Raw genomic sequence first — 21,346 nt, 5'->3', positions numbered from 1 at the left:
CCTCATCCCAAGTTTCAATGTTTTCCAATGAAATGATTTCGTAGGCTGATGTGGAGAAACCTACTTTTCTAAATAACTTAATGAATTGGTAATAATTTCATATTTCAATTGGGTGAATAGACCTTCATTTTTCAAGTTAAATTGAAGAAATAACTGAAGTTTGAAACACCCGCATGCCCGCGCGCGCGCGCGCGCGCACACACACACACACACACACACACACACACACACACACACACACACACACAGAGTCTCTCTCTCAACTGCATGAAACATGACGATCTTGTCAACTGAACGATGTTTTTTAAGATGACTACAACATAACTAGCTAATAATTCTGCTATTTCTTCACGAGTGTTCTGAAAACAGATTACTTTACACTGAACACCGTTGGTAGTAATGAAATGCCTATTTTAAGCTTTTGTGATTTGATGCATCAACTGTCACAGACATATACTTGGCATTTTTCTTCTCTGATGATAAGAGCTGTGCAGTCCATTGAACAGAAAGAATGGATGTGTTTTGCTGATGAAACCCAAATAGCTCTACTGAGCAAGTGGCTGTGCAGGTAGGGTCGCACAGCTGTGAGCTTGCATTCCGGAGATAGTGGGTTTTAACCCCACTGTCGGGAGACCAGAAGATGGTTTTCTGTGGTTCCCATTTTCACACCAGGCAAATACTGGGAGTGTACCTTATTTAAGGCCATGGCAGTTTCCTTCCCACTCCTAGCCCTTCCCTAGCCCATCGTCGCCATAAGACGTATCTGTGTCGGTGTGATGTAAACAAAATTGTAAAAACAAACAGCTCTTCTTCAGCAGTGATACGTTTATCTTCCTCAGTTTGTCGTCCATCTGCACTTACAAAGGAAGTGATGCTACTGTAAGTTCTTGCAGGAACTGCCAACATTTGCTGCTGCTGCTTCTTCTTAATATGTGTGTGTGTGTGAGAGAGAGAGAGAGAGAGAGAGAGAGAGAGAGAGAGAGATATTGGCACATACTTCATGTTCAATAGAACAAACTGAACGACATAAAGTACATTCCACCTTCGTAGGTATGTTTTCCTCTAAGAAAGGGAACTCTTATTTCAGGGTTTTGGAGAAAGTGCACTTTCTTTTCCCTATATTAATATTTTATTTATGGAAGACCTTGAAAGAAGGCACAATACCGTCAATTTGTGGAAGAGGATTAAAGAGAGTCAGCAATTGAACATCAGGATGGGCAATTCAGTTTTGGTAGATCAAAACAGAAATCTTGGAATTGATACCTAAGGAAAGCTACCGATATAGGAATCTTGTATCCATGATCCTTTTGAAGATAATAGACCAGTTCATCTTTATTCAATAGATGATGATGGGCCAATATTTTGCGATGGGGTTGAGCATGCCCCTTGACAGATGAAGACTAGCAGAACTTCTAGGCCATATGAGGTTTATTCAGAGATCCTGAAATGTTGGTTGACAAAGGTATAGCCATCTTGACAAATTTGTTCAACTCAGGATAATAGGATTGACATTAATTGTTATTCTGCCAAAAAAGTTGAAGCCAAATGTTGCAAAGAATACCGCATTCTTAAATCTCATGATCCACGTATTATACTGAAAAATAATTCGCTCAACAATGGCATTCAACAGGAAAAGGACCATTCTGATCACTAAAAATGATCCTAAGCAGTGAAAATAAAATGTTACATCAGGAGTGTTGCACTTAATGGCTAGGAAACTTGGATCGTTGGCAAACATGAAAGGAAAAGATAAGGGGCATTCAAGCTGTGGTGTTGGAGACAAATGGAAAGAATACATTGGATGGCAAAAATTACTATTATCTCAAATATTATTATAATATTTATAGGTCCACCCATTCAATACAATACAATATAATCCACTATTTCATGTGGTTAAAATTTATACATAATACATAAAAGTCAATGGTACATGTTTCACCCTTTTTTTTTTTTTTTTACAGGCATCATCAGCCTATATCAATCTTAAAAATTAATGGTTATGGAATCTTTCCAAACTTATAAACTATGGAGTAAAATGTTGGACTATGATTTCATAAAATATTATACTATAACGTCTAAAATAATGATATTGCACCAAATTATGTTAAAAAAACCAGTGAATTAACAGTTTTTGATGATTAAAACGTGGTTAATCATGAATATTTGAGAGTTTGAAACCGAAATGGATCCTCTTCTTATATATCATTAAGACTGTGACGGCCTTGAGTGTAAGCACAATCATCAAAGGGGGATGTTTGTTCCATTCCCATAGCATGAGTCCAAGATAGTAAAATCACTGTCAGTTATTTAAAACAGTAGTGTGAACGTAACAGATATGTTAAAATGTGTATGGTTGATATATCTGAAAGTCGTAGAAAAGAAAATTGAACTTCTTGTGGAGGCATTGCTAATGATAAAATGTAGTGTCAAAGCTAGCGGATGTCAGTAATTATGTTGGTGCGGTAATCAATTGGATCCAAAAGACGGTCAAGTGGGTGTTATTAACCCCGTTGAAACATTTGTTGGAAGAAATTATCGAGTTTTTCTGAATCAAAATGTTAAAGAAAGTTAGTTAAATGTACTGTGCATGAGACTTCCCGTACGTCAAAAATGCCTAAGTAAACTCTTTCAAGATTAAAATTATTGTGTCCGCCTTTTCAATACAAATACATATATTTTAGTGGTTAAATTCTACATGAATTAAACACACCAGTTAGGGACATGTTTCGCCCTAGTTATGGGCATCTTCAGCCTATATTAATCTTAAGGTCAAGAATTAAAACTATAAAAATTGGAACTTGTAGTGAACTAACTTAATACTAAATACAATTGTCTTATGCTATTTACATAGTTTACAATATGTACAGTATGTACAATATGTGCATTAACTTTGCTAGAATTTATGAATAATGAATTAACTTATATATAATGACTAGACTACCAATTGTGGATTGGATTGATCACAGCGTGAATTGGGGTTTCTCAAATTGTATTGACTAGAATTTATCACTGCTGAGTTGGGGTTTCTTCAGCTGTTATGGTCGCCTGAGTCGTAAGAATTTTACAAAACCAGAATCTTGGTTAAAGTCACTAATATTCAATTTAGTCCACATGTAGCACTCATCGGAGACAACATTTGGGCCAAAAATAAATGAACCTTATATAATTGTAAATTTAAGAGCGCTTTCTTTTTGTACGTCGCTTTAATTACATTTCTTACCCAAATCTCGTTGACCTTGTTCTGAATTCTATTTGTATTGGTTATACCCTTCCTCTGTGTGGGTTTTAGAAATTTTGGTACCAATTTTTGTTCTGCCAGAATTTATGAACAATGAATTAACTTATTTTATAATGACTAGACTTCCAATTGTGGGTTGGATTGATCACAGCGTGAATTGGGGTTTTTCAAATTGTATTGTCTAGAATTTATCACTGCGTGAGTTGGGGTTTCTTCAGCTGATATGGTCGCCTGAGTCGTAAGAATTTTAGCAAAACCGGAATCTTGGTTAAAGTCGTTCACGTTAGGGTTTGAAACGGTTTGAATATTCCTTTAGAAAGAAGCATGCTTATGTTTTAAGGTCGAAGCGTGTAAGTAGGATACATATTGTTGATTTCATTCATTGCTTATCAGATAAAAATATTTGGAAAATTCTGTCATTCTTGTTGATTAATTTCCCATTGGTGCATATTCAATCTGGGAGGAATATGAGTTGTCTGTAACTGGATAAGAGAAAAAATGGGGAATTAGAATGATGAATGTGGAATCCAATACGGTAATAAATGTAGAGTGAGTGTTTATCGTATGAACTTACTTGTCTTGCCGACGTTAGCTGGGACCAATTGTTCCGGTTGTGTCTGAACGGCTAAGCTTGCTACTCCTAGTGTAGTATTGATGCTGTAGCGGAGGGGTGGAGCGTGGTGGGGAAGGGGGTGTGAGTTTCAAATCGTGCGTCCGTATTGTTGCTTGAGAGGTGTTACTTGAATTGGATTGGGCGGGCCTGGTATTAGGTGTGGCTATTGGAGCGCATGCCTTCAGTGATTTAAACATACTGGGAACTTTATTCTGATATACGGCCTGGATTAACCTCGGAGTTGTTTCATATAACGGATTTTTGTTATCAATGACATCGTTAAGATGATTATTTTTGTTATAAGTTTGATCCAAGTAAATGTACAAGTTTTCCGTTTCGTTCATTAATTTCCCCTTGCTTAGGCTTTTAATGACCATCAAAGCATTTTCTATTGAGGTGAACTTATGGCCTGTTTCAGTCATATGCTGGCTCATGGCCGAATACTTATTATGCTTGGAAGCATTGTAATGTTCCAGATACCTCGTGTAAAAGCTCCTCCCGGTTTGTCCAAAATATGTGAACTCACATTGGGCACATTTTAACCTATAAACACCTGATCCTGAGTAAATGTTGTTGTTATTATTGACTTTACTGTGGTTGAGGAATATCTTCTGATTATTATTTATTGTCTTGAAGGCTATGTTGACGCTGCGTTTAAAAAAAATATTAGTGATATGATAGATAGCCGGGCTATTATACATAAGGGTGGTGTAGCTGTTTGTCTTTGATTTCTCTGGGACTAGGTTGGACGATAGCCTAATTTTGATCTTATTAATTAACCGATTGATTACATTTACTTTAAAGCCATTGTACCGAGCTAACTGTCTTATGTAATTTAGTTCTGTTTCCAAACTTTTTGGCGAAAGAGGAATTTTTAGTGCCCTAGGCAGCTAGTTTTTGGCTCTTAGGATGTAAGGACGAATCTTTAATAGTTATGGGTGAATGGGTAGGTTTCCTAAACATTCAAAATTCAAAAGTGTTATTCAAGCTGTAATTGTTAAATCTAAAAAATTTAAAGAATTGTTGACCTCATCTTCTGTGGTGAATTTGACGTTAGGATCTATTTCGTTCAGTGAGACTAATATATTGTGACTGTTAGTAATGTCCTTATTGATGATCATGAAAGTATCGTCAACAAACCTTAGTCACAAACTAATTCCCTTTATTTGTGAAATTGATGTATGTTCTATATAGTCCATGTAGATATCTGCTAGAATGCCAGATAGAGGGTCGCCCATAGCTAGGCCTTTCTGCTGATAATATTTACCATTAAAGGAGAAGTAATTATTGTTTAGAACGAAATTCAATATCTTCATGAATTCTTCAATTTCCATTTTACTGAGGCCGCTGTGTTTATTGATGTTGTCATGGATAATTTTAATGGTTTCTTTAGTAGGAATGCTTGGAAACATGTTTGTGACATCGAAAGAACATAAAATATGGTTGGGTTGCAGTTCAAATTTCTTCAATATTTTGCAGAAATTAATTGAATTTTTTAAGTGAGATTTATTGTTGAAAATATAATATTTTCTTAAAAACCTATGAATGAATTTCGATACTTTATAGGTAGGGCTATTCCTGCAATTTATAATGGGACGCATTGTGGTGTCCTTCTTATGAATCTTAGGTAAAGCTCTGGCGGTAGGGATAGTGGGATTCATGTTGAAAAGTCTTTGTTGCTCTTGTTCGTTGAAAAGAAAATTAGAACTTTTTACTAAAGTTTTTAAATTTTGCTGAATTTTTACAGTGGGATCTTTGTTAACTATCGAATAACTTGTATTATTAAAAAATTCTTCTGTTTTTTGAGTGTAAAACTGTTGAACCTCCTTTATCTGCCTTTGTAACAATGTTATTGTCGTCTATTTTTGTTTTTAATTTCTGAATTTGTTTATGATTGAAATCAAAATTAACATTTATCTCTTGGGGCAGTTTAGGTAATTTCTTTTTAACTTCGTATCTAACATCGTTTTGAATCTCAATGGGGAGTTTCAAAATACCGGTTTCTACCTCTGCTACTGTATTGATGATGTCGGTTGTTTTATTTCGGCTAGGCCAATTATACTTTAGGCCCTTATCCAATATCCCAATTTCTTCCTGAGAAAACTGAACGTTTGTCAAATTGACTACTGTGGATGTGTTAACATGTGGGGATGCTGGTCTTTGTGAAACCTGGTTATGTGTGGGAGATCGTATCTTAGATTTTATTAATTGGGAGAGTTTTTTATTGAGTGTTGCTTGCTTCCTTTCTAATGCAATATTCAATTTGTAGTCCACATGTAGTTGGCATGAATTCCATTTCAACGGAGACAACATTTGGGCCAAAAATAAATGAACCTTATATAATTGTAAATTTAAGAGGGCTTTCTTTTTGTAGGCTGCTTTAATTTCATTTCTTATCCAAATCTCATTGACCTTGTTCTGAATTCTATTTGTATTGGTTAAACCCTTCCTCTGCGTGGGTTTGGGAAATTTTGGTACCAATTTTTGTTCCAGACATTGTTTTAAATAAGCTATATCTTTTGTTAAATTGCCTATTTTGACCTTAAGATTCAAATACCTGTTTAAACGATAATTTGCCTGGTTGGCTATCAAGTTACAAGTAACTAATCTCATTTTGTTCCGTATTGAAGATACAATAAGTAAACCCTTTCAAGATTAAAATTATTGTGTCCACCTTTTCAATACAAATATATATTTTTAGTGGTTAAATTCTACATGAATTAAACACACCAGTTAGGGACATGTTTCGCCCTAGTTATGGGCATCTTCAGCCTATATTATTCTTAAGGTCAAGAATTAAAACTATAAAAATTGGAACTTGTAGTGAACTAACTTAATACTAAATACAATTGTCTTATGCTATTTACATAGTTTACAATATGTACAGTATGTACAATATAGTTTACAATATGTACAGTATGTACAATATGTGCATTAACTTTGCCAGAATTTATGAACAATGAATTAACTTATATTATAATGACTAGAAATTGTGGATTGGATTGATCACAGCGTGAATTGGGGTTTCTCAGATTGTATTGACTAGAATTTATCACTGCTGAGTTGGGGTTTCTTCAGCTGTTACGGTCGCCTGAGTCGTGAGAATTTTACAAAACCAGAATCTTGGTTAAAGTCACTAATATTCAATTTATAGTCCACATGTAGCGGAGACAACATTTGGGCCAAAAATAAATGAACCTCATATAATTGTAAATTTAAGAGGGCTTTCTTTTTGTACGTCGCTTTAATTTAATTTCTTATTCAAATCTCGTTGACCTTGTTCTGAATTCTATTCGTATTGGTTATACCCTTCCTCTGCGTGGGTTTTAGAAATTTTGGTACCAATTTTTCTGCCAGAATTTATGAACAATGAATTAACTTAACTTGTATACTTGTAAAAATGCCTAAGGCGGTACTTACTCGTACGGTGCGTGTTAAGTACATCGGGCTGTTCCAGCAACGCTAGCTTGACACATACAAATTTCTCAGGTCTGCTACTAATAGACGGTGGTCACTGTCAAGACTCTCACTCTTTATTACTCTGACATCAAGGGTTATGAATTTCATGTTTTTGGTCCGTATTGAACTGAGAATAACATATGAATAATAACACAGTAACGGTTTCCACCTATTCAATACTAATATATATTTACAATATTTTAAATTACATGGAACTAGTTTCGACCCACCTTCATCAGCCATATTAAAGCATAAACAACTCTTGTAGAATCCTAAAACATGTTATTTTAACGGTAAGAATCTTATGGATTTAAAATTTATAAAGTGAAGTGTGGTAATGAAATGAGAAATGTTAGTGTGGTACAGGTGAGTAATAATTAATAATTATACGAGGAATATACATACTAAGAAGTTTGGAACAAAGTATAAATGGGGTGCTTAGTGTTGTAAAAATTATACACTCATGGATATCAGTAGTCCTCATACTAAAGAATACAATGTAAAATGACACATATAAAAATATATACACTTTGTACATAAAATCCCAGCAAATATACTTCCTGGAGTATATGCCTGAAAATTCTTTGAGTGTGCAACACTGTGCACCAGTCAGTATTACCAACAAGAGAAGTACGAAGAATTGAAACCGCTTCTCACACCAATGGCAATTAGAGTATTTCTTGGTATTCATTGCATGCTACGTTGCATAAAATGTCCACAACGAGGTTGGCATGGGGTTCAAGAATTGGTATGGATCCCATAGCCATTTTTATATTGGTTAAGTCCTAGCAGTGGCATTTGTGAGAGCTCATTTTCCACCAAAGTTTGAATTTTAATTTTTAATCAAAAAATAATCTATTCAGCCCAACTGAGTACTTAAAGACAGGAAACAATATTAAAGAATGAATTAGTTTTGACTTGGGTCTATAAAGGGTACAAAAATTGATACATTTTTGAACAAGCTATGAGATATTTTATGTAAATTTTCTTCACATTTCTTTAAATAATAGTTTTAAAAGTCCTTGTGGGCCGCAAAATATGGCCACCATTTGAAAACCTCTGTGACCTTCAGATGTGATCGTTATTTTCCCCAGGCCACTGCTTTTGGTCATATTTTTCCAGTCCTTAGTTATATACCTTCATAGATGTGGATGTATCTCTGCAGTCTCTACTTGTAGTCCCTTCAGTTGTTATAAATATTTTAAAACCATTAAGTGGAAATACTTCTCTAAGGCAGGTTTTGAGATGAGTGTGTTGTAGCTTACTATTCGGTTGATGGATAAGTTCATGCGGTTCTTATATTTTATTTTACTGTCACACACTGTAACTCACAATCACTTATTGATGTATTCACCTCCACTCTCTATGACCTGCCAACGTTCAGGTAGCAGTTGAATCGCCTGTAGAACTGTTTTGGTTTTGACAGGAAGAAATATGTTAGCCTTTGGTCAAGAGAAGCTTTGTCAGGTAACACTTTCCCCTGAATGTGGTTAGAAAGAGAGCGGAAAAGATGGAAATCTGAGAGGGCAAGGTCAGGCAAACACGGAGGATGAGGAAGAGATTCCCAGCCAAGCTCACCAATCACACCTTTGGTCAGTTGCGCTGTATGCGGACAAGCGTTATCATAGAGCAATAAACGTTTTTCGGAAGAAGTTCATGGTGAACAATGCCATCTTTATTCCACCAAACACACAACATGATTTTTTGTAGATGGGCACTATCCTTGGCACGGGGAGTTGCTTTTTTTTGCTGGGAAAACCATTTTTATGTTGTTCTTTCAGCAATTGCCTCATTCACATACACTTCACAAATTGTTCTCACAGCTCCTGCTGCACTGGATCCTCAGTTAAACTCGGAAATGCTCACTTTTCTCAACTTGACATTCTATATCTGTTTGTGTGAAATATACACAAATAATACGTTCACAGTCAAGAAAACCTGTGTTTCACAATGCACCAACTCCAAACTTGGTTCAAACAATGGAAAAACGATAAGCAATCCCTTCATACCGCATGGTTGCCAACCCAAAAGAATACCGCACGAAGTTATGCATCAACCCTATATTTTTTAACTTCATCTGATTTCTTTGTAACCATTCCGACTTTACCATTCAAAATTTTGTCATTTGTATGGATGAAATCTGATCACCTCATTTACATTCTGACAACAGTCAGTACAGATTTATAATAATACAAATAAAGCCTTAATCCTTATGAATATATTATTTTTAGTATGCTGTAGTGTCATAAAGGTTCGGGTTTAGTTTCCTGAACAGAAGTTCTTAATATTGGGAAGTATTATTCGTTCATTTTTAAGGTGGTTACATATCAAAATATAACAGACTGAAAGTTCTATACAAATAATAGGCAGGCCATTAACGAGAAACATAATTATTGTGTATGTATACCAGTACTTCTCCATTTGATTTTTAATGAGTGTTATTTTCATTCCAGCGTTTAATGCATGTAGCTACAAAGTTTCCTCACAATGTGCCTCGGTGCCCAGAGAAGTATGGCAAAAACTACTTTTCGATCCACAACAAGCTAAGAGAGTTGTATGAGGAAGAGTGTACCAGAGACAAGTTGCAGCCCAATAAAGTAAGTTGGTCCATAATAAAATCCTAAGACATGCTTTTTCTGCTTTTCTGAGACTGCATTTTTACTTGTGAGTAATTTCTTCCGACTACCAGATTCCTTTGCTCTCTTTTCCCTGATTTCCATCATAATTTTTAAATTTGGACTTGTCTGTCTGTTAGGTCATCAGCCCAGAGGCTGGTTGGATCCTCAAATAGGACCACCAAAGGTTATGCGGTTATAAGAAAAACCCCAAAACCAATGGCAGCACCAAAATGAGGCGTACTAGGCAAGATGAGGAGTGAGGTAGTTTGCCATTGCTTTCCTCACTGGGTCAGAAAGTACTATTGCAGCACGACTGATCCTATGAGCAGTACCTTTCATAACACACAGATGCACTAGTCGTGCTCTGAATGTCATTACTCAGCACTACCCATACCCCAGCAACTTCCATATTGTCACAGCCATGGATGAGACTGGGACTTCGGTGGAAGCTACACTTTACTCTTGCCTGTGCCAAGAGATGGATGCAAAAGTACTGTATCCATCAAGAAATGACAGCAGGCACAAATTTGGACTTAAGTTTAGAAAAATCATAAAACGACATTGGCTACCGGCAGCATATTGTTGATAGAGAAATAGAAGGTCTTTCTTTACTTCTTAAAATTCATTCATAGACTTCTGTTTAATTTATATAGAATTCTAGGAATTATTCAACATAAAATGTTTAATTTTCCTTTTAGGTTCTCCTTACCCAATTGTACATCCTCCCTGCCTCCACCTTGACTGGTCACTACAGACTACAGGTCTGCATGGCCTAGGACTTCAATTGACAAATGCTTATTGGGCTTTGCTTTAATAAAAAGACTAACAGTATTTATAGTATATTTTTGATCTGTGAATTATAATTCATTTTAGGATCACCCTGCAAGTATATAGAGTAGATATGCACAGAATTATCATAGTTCCTTTTGGAATTTTTTATCATCTCTTTTTCTTCACAACAATTTGGGCCATCAATAAACAATGAATACTTACTATAATAATTACTGTTGGCTTTGTTTTAAAAATACATACACACATAAGCATACCGGACAAAAAATTCATCCCCACACTGAAGGAGGACACTGATCGTTTTGGAGCGATATAGCTGTACCAGATGGTCATGTGACCCTTCACCGTTGACACATCTGTTGCTGTCGATATCTGGAGGTCTATCCCATCTAGTTTTCGAGTGAACATTGCAAAGGGAACTGCATGCATTGAACATTTGTAAGGGGCATTACTCACAGTGGCACATGAATTTGAACGTCTTCAATGGGCCAAACAACACTTAACGTGGACAGAAGCTGACTGGAGGCATTTAGTGTGGTCCGACGAGTCACGATTTTGTCTGTTTTTAAATGACAGAGGCATTGAGTGCATTGATGGCCTAATGTGGCATTTAACCCACAGTGTGTGTAGGGTGTAGCTCAGACAGGAAGTGGTTCTGCAATGTTTTATGTGTTATTCGTACTCTGGCTTGGACCCACTCATTCAGGTCACTGTGAACATGAATCGGGATGTTTATTTCAGCATTCTCATTGACCAAGTATTGTCCTTCATTTAACATCTTCATGATAAACATGCTGTGGACGCCCCAGTTTCCAAGATGACTGGTTTGACAAACGTACCAACACCCTGTTACACCTCGACTGGCTCTCTACATCCCCCGATCTTAACACCATAGAAAATGCGTGGGACTCTTTGGAACACCGGGTGAAACGTCCCCACAATTTGGTTGTTCTTCAGGATCTCATCACTATGTGGCTATATAGTGAGTCTGCAGGAACTTGTGGTTATCGAAACTGGAGGAAGTGTTACACAGTATTAGGATGATGTCTCCGGGGGGTGACTAAATCTTTTGTCTGGTGAGCGTACCTACATCAGTTCATACATACATTGCTGTAATTTAGTAATAATGAAGATACCCGAAGTAAAGTCAAAACACCTGCAGGAATGACTGAAACCTTTGATATAAAATCTGGGTTAAGGCAGGATGGTGTTCTGTCTCCTCTTCTTTTCATCACTGTGATGAACGAGATCCAGAGAAAAGTTCACTAAACCATTGGAGGTAAGAAAATGAAAGTTATATTGTTTGCGGATGATATATGCTTTTGGGGAGACTCTAAAGAAGATCTTCAAGGACAAATAATATGGACTCATCTTCAGCCAAGAGAGAAGTGAGGTTATGGTCATGAAGAGATATGGGCAACCAATGGGACACATTGAAATGGAGGGGAAACAGCTACAGATGAACCATCAATTCAAATATCTTGGAAGTGTTATCTGATACTGGTTCTATGGATAAGGAAATTTCCCACAGAATTCAGGCAGGTAGCAACTTTTACAAAATAGTTAAAGACATAATATGGAACAAGAAAATACCAACAAAATGTAAGAGAGTCATATATGAAACTTATTACGTACCAATCCTGACCTATGGTTGCGAAACATGGACCATGAGAAACAAAGATGTTCGTAGAATCCAGGCAGCAGGAATGAAATTTGTCCGTAGCATGATCGGCAAAACACGGAGGGACAGAGTACGTAATGAGGAAATCCGCAAGCAGGCTCAAGTTGTAAGACTGCAGGACAAAATAACAGTGCAGCGACTGAGATGGTATGGACATATGCGACGCATGGGTGATAACAGATTACCAAAAAAAATGTACGATCTAAAACTTGAAGACAAAAGACCAAGAGGGCGACCAAGACTCAGGTACAAGGACATGGTGAAGATTGACATTCAACAGAGAGGACATACTTTGGAAAGCATTGAAGAAGGAGAGAAGTTCAGGGGCCGCAACTGGTGGAGAAGCCTCGTTTGCCGACCCATCGCTTAAGATGGAACGACGTGGGATATGTATGTATGTATGTATGTATGCAAGTACAGTAATAACATCCACACATCCAATTTCTAAATCATTCTATTTTAAACATATTGTATATAAACATTTTGACAGATGGGTCAGGCTTAACTTGTCTTCAGACTTGTTTCAGATCAAGCTGGGCTGGGTCTAAGAATCTCAATTTGTGCAGACCTCTGCTACAGACACAGCTATCAAAAATGTTTACTTGTTATGAGTGAAATTTTGATTATAAGCCACATTATCTATGTCCAGAAATTAAACACCCTCTTCTGTAGTTTAACACAGAATTTGAAGCACAGTCCATGGTTCCCTCTCATTCACTGACTAGTCTCAGTATATTTTCCACTCTTAATTAAAGAAAGTGTTAGGATGGTATGTTCGTTCATGATCCTAATCCTTTCCCTGTCTTAAATCAAATTAAACCGGGCGAGTTGGCCGTGCGCGTAGAGGCGCGTGGCTGTGAGCTTGCATCCGGAAGATAGTAGGTTCAAATCCCACTATCGGCAGCCCTGAAGATGGTTTTCCGTGGTTTCCCATTTTCACACCAGGCAAATGCTGGGGCTGTACCTTAATTAAGGCCACGGCCGCTTCCTTCCAACTCCTAGGCCTTTCCTATCCCATCGTCGCCATAAGACCTATCTGTGTCGGTGCGACGTAAAGCCCCTAGCAAAAAAAAAAAAAATCAAATTAATGACAGTCACCCAAAGAGACAAGGATTTTTTTTTTTTTGGTGGGGTTTGGAGCTGATTTATTTTCAAAAAAGGTTGAAAAGTGTGTAGCAGAGAAACACTTCCTCATGTGTTTTCATTATTTCAGCATTTCAAATCTTGTTCGCACCTTTTGGACAAGTTGGTGGTTCGTGAGCAACTCAATACACTAATTGTTAATCTGTATCCTGGCAACAAAGGCTACTCTATCGCACTTCGTGTACACGGCAAGTCAGCAGGTAAGTCTTCAGCATGAAATACTGTATATTCAAAGCATGGCATGTACTGTTTTCCTTCTGGTGAATGTGTTTAAATAGGAGTTGTGTAGATCCTCTCTGAAAGCAAAAGTGTCCAATCCTTTATTACTGTCAATTTTCTCATTGAACCTACAACAGTGCCTTAAACCCCTGAAATGAAACTAGTGGTAATTAATCATCTCTGTCATAGAAAATAGTTCTTACATGTGTTATGTTGATACGTACATACTGAACCCTTTAGGTCCTTATTGAGGGATACCTACCTTCCTTACCTATCAGCAACGCTCATGAGATCTGTCTCTTGGGTCGTTTCGGGTTCTTCGTCACTTGCTGAGGTAAAGGTAGGGTTCATTAATTCTAATCTATCTACTGGAATGAAAGGTCTATTTAAAATATTCCTATTTATTCAGGGAAATGAAGTAATTTACTATGTCAACGATGTCATAGTCAATTGTGTCCACTGGACACCACAATCATTTTTACATAAATGTCAGAACACTGGTGTGAGACTTTAACGTAACTGCCTGATGGGCAATCTTACTAGAAACCATTATCTCAATTATTAATCATTTAAGAAAGGAAAGTCTGGAAATCCTTAAATTCGGCTTCCATGTGAGACCACATGTACCATCATAGTGATTCGTTATGGTCCAGCCCTCGTAACACGAATTCTGGACTCTGGTTATAATTAAGGCCGTCCAATCGGTGTGTGCCACACAGTGGTTCTACGGCATGGACCCTTAATTGAATCGATGTGACCTGCGTCTATGTCATGGACCGACATCTAATCTTCTAAGTTACTTTAAAGTCATTGTGGATGATGACCGCAAGGAAATGATGCTACAATGGCATATGGCCCTAATCTAAGTCACTGAGGTTGATGACCCCCTGACCATCCAAGTTTCTAGGCTGAAGGCTAAACACAATTAAGTTACATCGGTTGATGACCAAAGTTTCCACTTTACTATCCCCAGCACATTCACTGCTCAATCAATCAAAGTTCAATAATTACAACAACAACAATGCTCACAAACTTTGTGGCAATAAAATCCATTTCCTTCGGATATGTCCCTTTAATCTTTACTTTATTTTTAATATTCCCCAGACAACAAACTAAAATTTCCAGAATGCATCTCCAAGTTATTCGCTTGATTAAAGTTATTTCAAAATGCGGGTTCACTGAATTTAATAATTTAATAAATTTAAATGATTTAACGAAATATTCACAAACAACAAATTTCATCTCCGCGGACTCTGGTTTCCTCACAAATTTCTACGCAGCTGTGATGTGAATTCAATATTGCGATGTTTATCTGGCTGGAAAAGAATTTGTTACCTCATTCATGTCCAGCTATATATCTCGTATCGTGATATCACACTTTAAAATCTAATCTAATCCTAACCGTTATTAACACTTGGATATCCTAATAATCTACGTACAAACCAAACAACTCGCCATATAAATACGATGTCATATCTCGTCATTACCATAATGAAATTTGCACACCCCTCACAGACAAACCGATCAATCACGACCATCGCTCTATATTTTGGACAATCCTGAAATTGGGTTACTCTGTTCCTTATACTCAAAGTTCATGGTTTCAAATGTTCATTACGTCCCCAATTACAGTATTTCACAATACTTAGATCATTACCGGCTATGAATTTTCAACTAAATCCAGCATTTTAACGCATCCCCTGGCCGAGAATTACAGTACATTCTCAACTCCACTCCTATTCCCGTTATTATCCCCGCTGTCCGCTTAGGTCTCTCACCCCATGCTCGCTTGGCAGTTACAGGAACCACCTGGTTTATTCACGGATGACTGACTTCTCAAAATGCTCCCTTTAAACTCTGCCGACATGATTCAACAAATACGATATTCTAACCAACAAAATGCACAGATATGCTTCAAGATGCCCACACTAATTACACGCGTCGCCAATTATACCGCTATGGATTTCTATGAATTTCTTTCCATTCTCAACATTATAAAATATTCCTCGGGTTATCATATCCCGGCTTCAATGACAGGACTCTAACCTGATTCGCACATCTCATCTCAACTCATATAAAACACTCCTCGGGCTTCAGTGTCCTGGCTTCAATGACAGGTCCAACCTGATTCACAAACTAACCTCTGTTTCCCAGCTCCACAATTATCATTGACAAAGAACTGGAATAAAATCCTCACTAGAAATACCGACGTCTAATACCGCACAATGCATTAATCATGAATAACTTCGCATAAATTATATCGTATTTAATAACTTGATTTTTACGAGAAATGACTGAAACATTCTACTAGATCATTTATTGTCAGTCAGACACAGTTTAAAATGGGCATTAAAAAAAAAAGAACGTTTCTCTCCGTGACCAAATTCATCCCCTAGGTTCTCACCCGACAGCGCGCTTCCACTCGATTGAAAATGAGTAACCATGGATTATTATTATTAACGTCAAATTGCAGACAGAAGAATTTTACGTCGAATGAACATCTTACATTGACATCACAAAATACAGGCAGTACACTCACACGGATGACGATCTACATTGGACGTGATATCACTTCGGAACCCTATTCAATAACTTTTTACAACATTATATGGCACTCGCAAGACTTCAAAATTTTATCCAAGTGGAAAATAAAACAAATGACTCTTTTAGTCGTACTCTCACACTTACAAAACTTAGTAGGGGTGACCACTGCGTCGTATATCCCCATGCAAAATACACTTTTAGAAATCACGAGATGAGATATAAGAGGCAGTAAAATGGGAAGTCACCTACCTCATGTCTTCATGCCAGTATTCGTCTTAGGGCTCACCTGCGACCCTGGCATTTTATTTAGCCATTTTTACATTCATGGCTTTACAATTTATAATTATTTCTTCAGGTTTCCTGGAATAAAGCATAAAAAAAAAGAAAATACCCTTCACTTGATTGCTTGAACGCACACGATGGATTATAATTACTCCCGCACACGAATTACTTAATCACATTAGAATATTTCAGTACTTTGACCGTCCTATCTGATACACTTATTTCTCTCAAGAAAACTATCTCCCCATGGAGTCAAGACTTAGCCACACTGGCTAAAATCCGCAGTTGAACTCAGTCTACTTTCGTTGGTTTGATTTCGCAGAGCAGGTCAACAATTTGTCGTCCGCTATGTATCACAAATGCCGGAGAAGGAAACTTCGTCATGGCGTCCCTTCATATTTATAGCAGTTACCCCCTCTCTTCGGATCTCTCCCTTTGCCGCCAAGAAAATTTCTCTAAATTTTCTGACTTACCTAAACTGTAATTTCAAGAGTTTTGAAAGTGACTACATTCTTGCTACACTTCTGGCGGTAGTGTTCATGGACATTTAAAAATTTTACGGGTTCGATTTGTGAGATTGATTGACCTCCTTTGATAGGCACTATATTTTTTGACTTGGCGTTGTCACGCCGTGTACACGCGCTTCGAAATAGTTCATAAAAATGAATTGAGATTCTTCCGCCGTCGACACGTGTGGTTGACGTCACGTACCCCAGAGCGTGGGACCGAAGGTAATCACCCCCTCGTCACGTGTCAAATCCATGCTATCAAGAATCCAACTTTTAGTTTAATTGTTATATAATGCATAATGTTCTTAGGGCACAAAGGTCATGGGTTCATATTTCCCCCAAGACACGAATTCCTTTCGCGCAGTGACAAGGAATTTCCTTTAAATACTCCAGATGGCGAAATTTCTAATTTTGACGTCTGATGAAACATGACCTTTGAATGTAAATTCCTTTCTTCTCTCTTATGCAGTTGGTCATCTTCTGGTGTACGGATACTGGTTGATGCCTTCAGCTTCCTGGTAGTTCTTGGTAGCTTGGAGAGTTCGGGGTTGCGGGGTAGATCTCCAGTGAATTGTAGTTGACTTATTGGAAGTTAGGTGGTTTGTCCTTCCAACTTCTTGACGAACTTGCATTCACATCGAAATGCGAAGTTTCTGGGTTCAAATCCCTGTCCTCATTACTATCGTTGTCACTGACTTTCTTCATTTTTGCAGGTAGTTTACCGTTCTTCTTCTTCATCATTCTCCTCATCTCCTTCATTTTAGCAGCTGGCTGACCCTTCTTCTTCATCATCATCCTCATCTTCATTTTAGCAGCTGGCTTACTCTTCTTCTTCATCATCATCCTCAGGTTCTTCATCTTAGCAGCTGATTTACACATCTTCTTCATCATCATCCTCATCTTCTTTATTTTAGCAGCTGGCTTACACTTCTTCGCATTTGCTTTAGCCTTTCTTGACGGACTATAATCCTCATCACTGGCATCCTCGTCTGAACGTTCATCAATTCTACTTATCTTAGGCCTCTTCTTCTTATTGGCACCAAATCGTTTAGGTTTTGCTTTTTCCTCTTCAGACCCATGCCATAGATCATAATGTCTGGATTTGTAATTATTCCACCTTCTATCGGCTTCATTTCCACGATGGCGTCTGCGTCTTTGGTAAGAATTTTCTCGACATCGACCCTGGTTCCTCCTATATGGATCACGGCGTCTATTCCACTTTCCATACAGGTAGCTATGTTGTTCCACGTTCTTACTATTCTGGTTTAGTATGGTTTCAAACCCTGGCCCATTATTCTCTTGTATGTCTGCCTGCGAAACATCCCTTTCCGGTCTACTCTCTTGGATATGAATTGCGACATCCACTTGGTTTTCCACATGCGTAACTACTTGTGGCGCTGATTTAGGAGACTCCATGTTAGTAAAATATTCAAGTAGGCGGGCGAATATAACCTCCACTGTTTCTAACTTCTTGTTCGAGTCTTTCGCATCCGCCTTTATATTTTCACTTGGTTCCTTCAAGTCTGCCTGTACCTCCTCAATACTCCTAGGCGTTTCTTCCCGAGTCATACCTAAATTTCTTATATCCTCTTCTACCTCTGTCTTCAGATTGGCCCTAGGCTCAGCTTGATCTGACATCAACTGCTTATGTAGATCTCTACTTCCGTTGACGTGCCTATCGAGGTCTCCTCTACTTATGTCCTGATTTTCACTGAGAACACGATGTAGCTCGCGAGTTTCCATGAACTGCTGATTTATTTCATGTTTAAAGTCACCAATATCCTTCCTAATATCAACGCTGGCTTCCTTACAACTATCCTGAGTGTCCTGCACTTTAATGTCAACATTTTGAACAACTTCCTTCATACCTTTTAATTCTACATCTGCACTATCTAATTTATTGTCCACTGTTTCCAACCTTACACTCATAGATTTAATATTCTCACTTAAGTCCTTGATCATTTGGACCAACTGCCCTTGGGCCAATTCTCCCTCCTGCATAAACATACTGTATTTAACAGAAAACGATAGGTCATCGGTGAGCCCGAGACTTCAACGGCGTATAATAAGACTACAACGATAAACATCACAACATCCCCCTATCTAATACATCACATTGTTAATGCAACATTCTCTAAAAATTTTATTTAATAAAATGTGAAATTCAATGTTCACTCGATCAAAGTGATCAGCCAAAACACTCAAACCAGTATTCAAAAATTTGGGAAATTACTCTAACACACTTAAATTATACCTTTCATTCAGTAGATAAATTATTCTCATAGTGGTATCTCCTAGCCTTACTCATCGGGCGTTTATCTATTTCTTCGAGTTCACTATCAACTCTGGCGCACGATTTTATCATCCATAATGTGGCATAGCCTCAACATTATTTCTCTTTTCCCCTAGTACACGATTTTTTTCAAAATATCCTTATCGTTATCGTGACTTATGTTCCCTCATCGTTATCGTGACTTATGCCCCAACGTTGGTGCGACATTTTAATGAACCCTTTAGGTCCTTATTGAGGGATACCTACCTTCCTTACCTATCAGCAACGCTCATGAGATCTGTCTCTTGGGTCGTTTCGGGTTCTTCGTCACTTGCTGAGGTAAAGGTAGGGTTCATTAATTCTAATCTATCTACTGGAATGAAAGGTCTATTTAAAATATTCCTATTTATTCAGGGAAATGAAGTAATTTACTATGTCAACGATGTCATAGTCAATTGTGTCCACTGGACACCACAATCATTTTTACATAAATGTCAGAACACTGGTGTGAGACTTTAACGTAACTGCCTGATGGGCAATCTTACTAGAAACCATTATCTCAATTATTAATCATTTAAGAAAGGAAAGTCTGGAAATCCTTAAATTCGGCTTCCATGTGAGACCACATGTACCATCATAGTGATTCGTTATGGTCCAGCCCTCGTAACACGAATTCTGGACTCTGGTTATAATTAAGGCCGTCCAATCGGTGTGTGCCACACAGTGGTTCTACGGCATGGACCCTTAATTGAATCGATGTGACCTGCGTCTATGTCATGGACCGACATCTAATCTTCTAAGTTACTTTAAAGTCATTGTGGATGATGACCGCAAGGAAATGATGCTACAATGGCATATGGCCCTAATCTAAGTCACTGAGGTTGATGACCCCCTGACCATCCAAGTTTCTAGGCTGAAGGCTAAACACAATTAAGTTACATCGGTTGATGACCAAAGTTTCCACTTTACTATCCCCAGCACATTCACTGCTCAATCAATCAAAGTTCAATAATTACAACAACAACAATGCTCACAAACTTTGTGGCAATAAAATCCATTTCCTTCGGATATGTCCCTTTAATCTTTACTTTATTTTTAATATTCCCCAGACAACAAACTAAAATTTCCAGAATGCATCTCCAAGTTATTCGCTTGATTAAAGTTATTTCAAAATGCGGGTTCACTGAATTTAATAATTTAATAAATTTAAATGATTTAACGAAATATTCACAAACAACAAATTTCATCTCCGCGGACTCTGGTTTCCTCACAAATTTCTACGCAGCTGTGATGTGAATTCAATATTGCGATGTTTATCTGGCTGGAAAAGAATTTGTTACCTCATTCATGTCCAGCTATATATCTCGTATCGTGATATCACACTTTAAAATCTAATCTAATCCTAACCGTTATTAACACTTGGATATCCTAATAATCTACGTACAAACCAAACAACTCGCCATATAAATACGATGTCATATCTCGTCATTACCATAATGAAATTTGCACACCCCTCACAGACAAACCGATCAATCACGACCATCGCTCTATATTTTGGACAATCCTGAAATTGGGTTACTCTGTTCCTTATACTCAAAGTTCATGGTTTCAAATGTTCATTACGTCCCCAATTACAGTATTTCACAATACTTAGATCATTACCGGCTATGAATTTTCAACTAAATCCAGCATTTTAACGCATCCCCTGGCCGAGAATTACAGTACATTCTCAACTCCACTCCTATTCCCGTTATTATCCCCGCTGTCCGCTTAGGTCTCTCACCCCATGCTCGCTTGGCAGTTACAGGAACCACCTGGTTTATTCACGGATGACTGACTTCTCAAAATGCTCCCTTTAAACTCTGCCGACATGATTCAACAAATACGATATTCTAACCAACAAAATGCACAGATATGCTTCAAGATGCCCACACTAATTACACGCGTCGCCAATTATACCGCTATGGATTTCTATGAAT

At 37.6% G+C, this 21,346-nt stretch overlaps 1 protein-coding gene across 1 annotated transcript in view; it reads left to right on the top strand.

Annotated features, from left to right (window-relative positions):
- The first annotated feature begins 9,769 nt into the window (after window positions 1-9,769).
- Window positions 9,770-21,346, top strand: part of Spt20 — a 338,912-nt gene continuing 327,335 nt past the window's right edge. Inside the window, exons 1-2 of the mRNA XM_067143670.2 lie at window positions 9,770-9,907; window positions 13,612-13,741. Coding sequence (XP_066999771.2) covers window positions 9,770-9,907; window positions 13,612-13,741 — 268 coding nt within the window. The remainder of the gene's footprint in view (window positions 9,908-13,611; window positions 13,742-21,346) is intronic.

Source organism: Anabrus simplex, chromosome 3, assembly GCF_040414725.1.
Source record: "Anabrus simplex isolate iqAnaSimp1 chromosome 3, ASM4041472v1, whole genome shotgun sequence".
Classification (NCBI taxonomy): domain Eukaryota; kingdom Metazoa; phylum Arthropoda; class Insecta; order Orthoptera; family Tettigoniidae; genus Anabrus; species Anabrus simplex.
The sequence above is the reverse complement of the archived record's forward strand: the minus strand, read 5'-3'. Positions and strand labels throughout refer to the sequence as shown.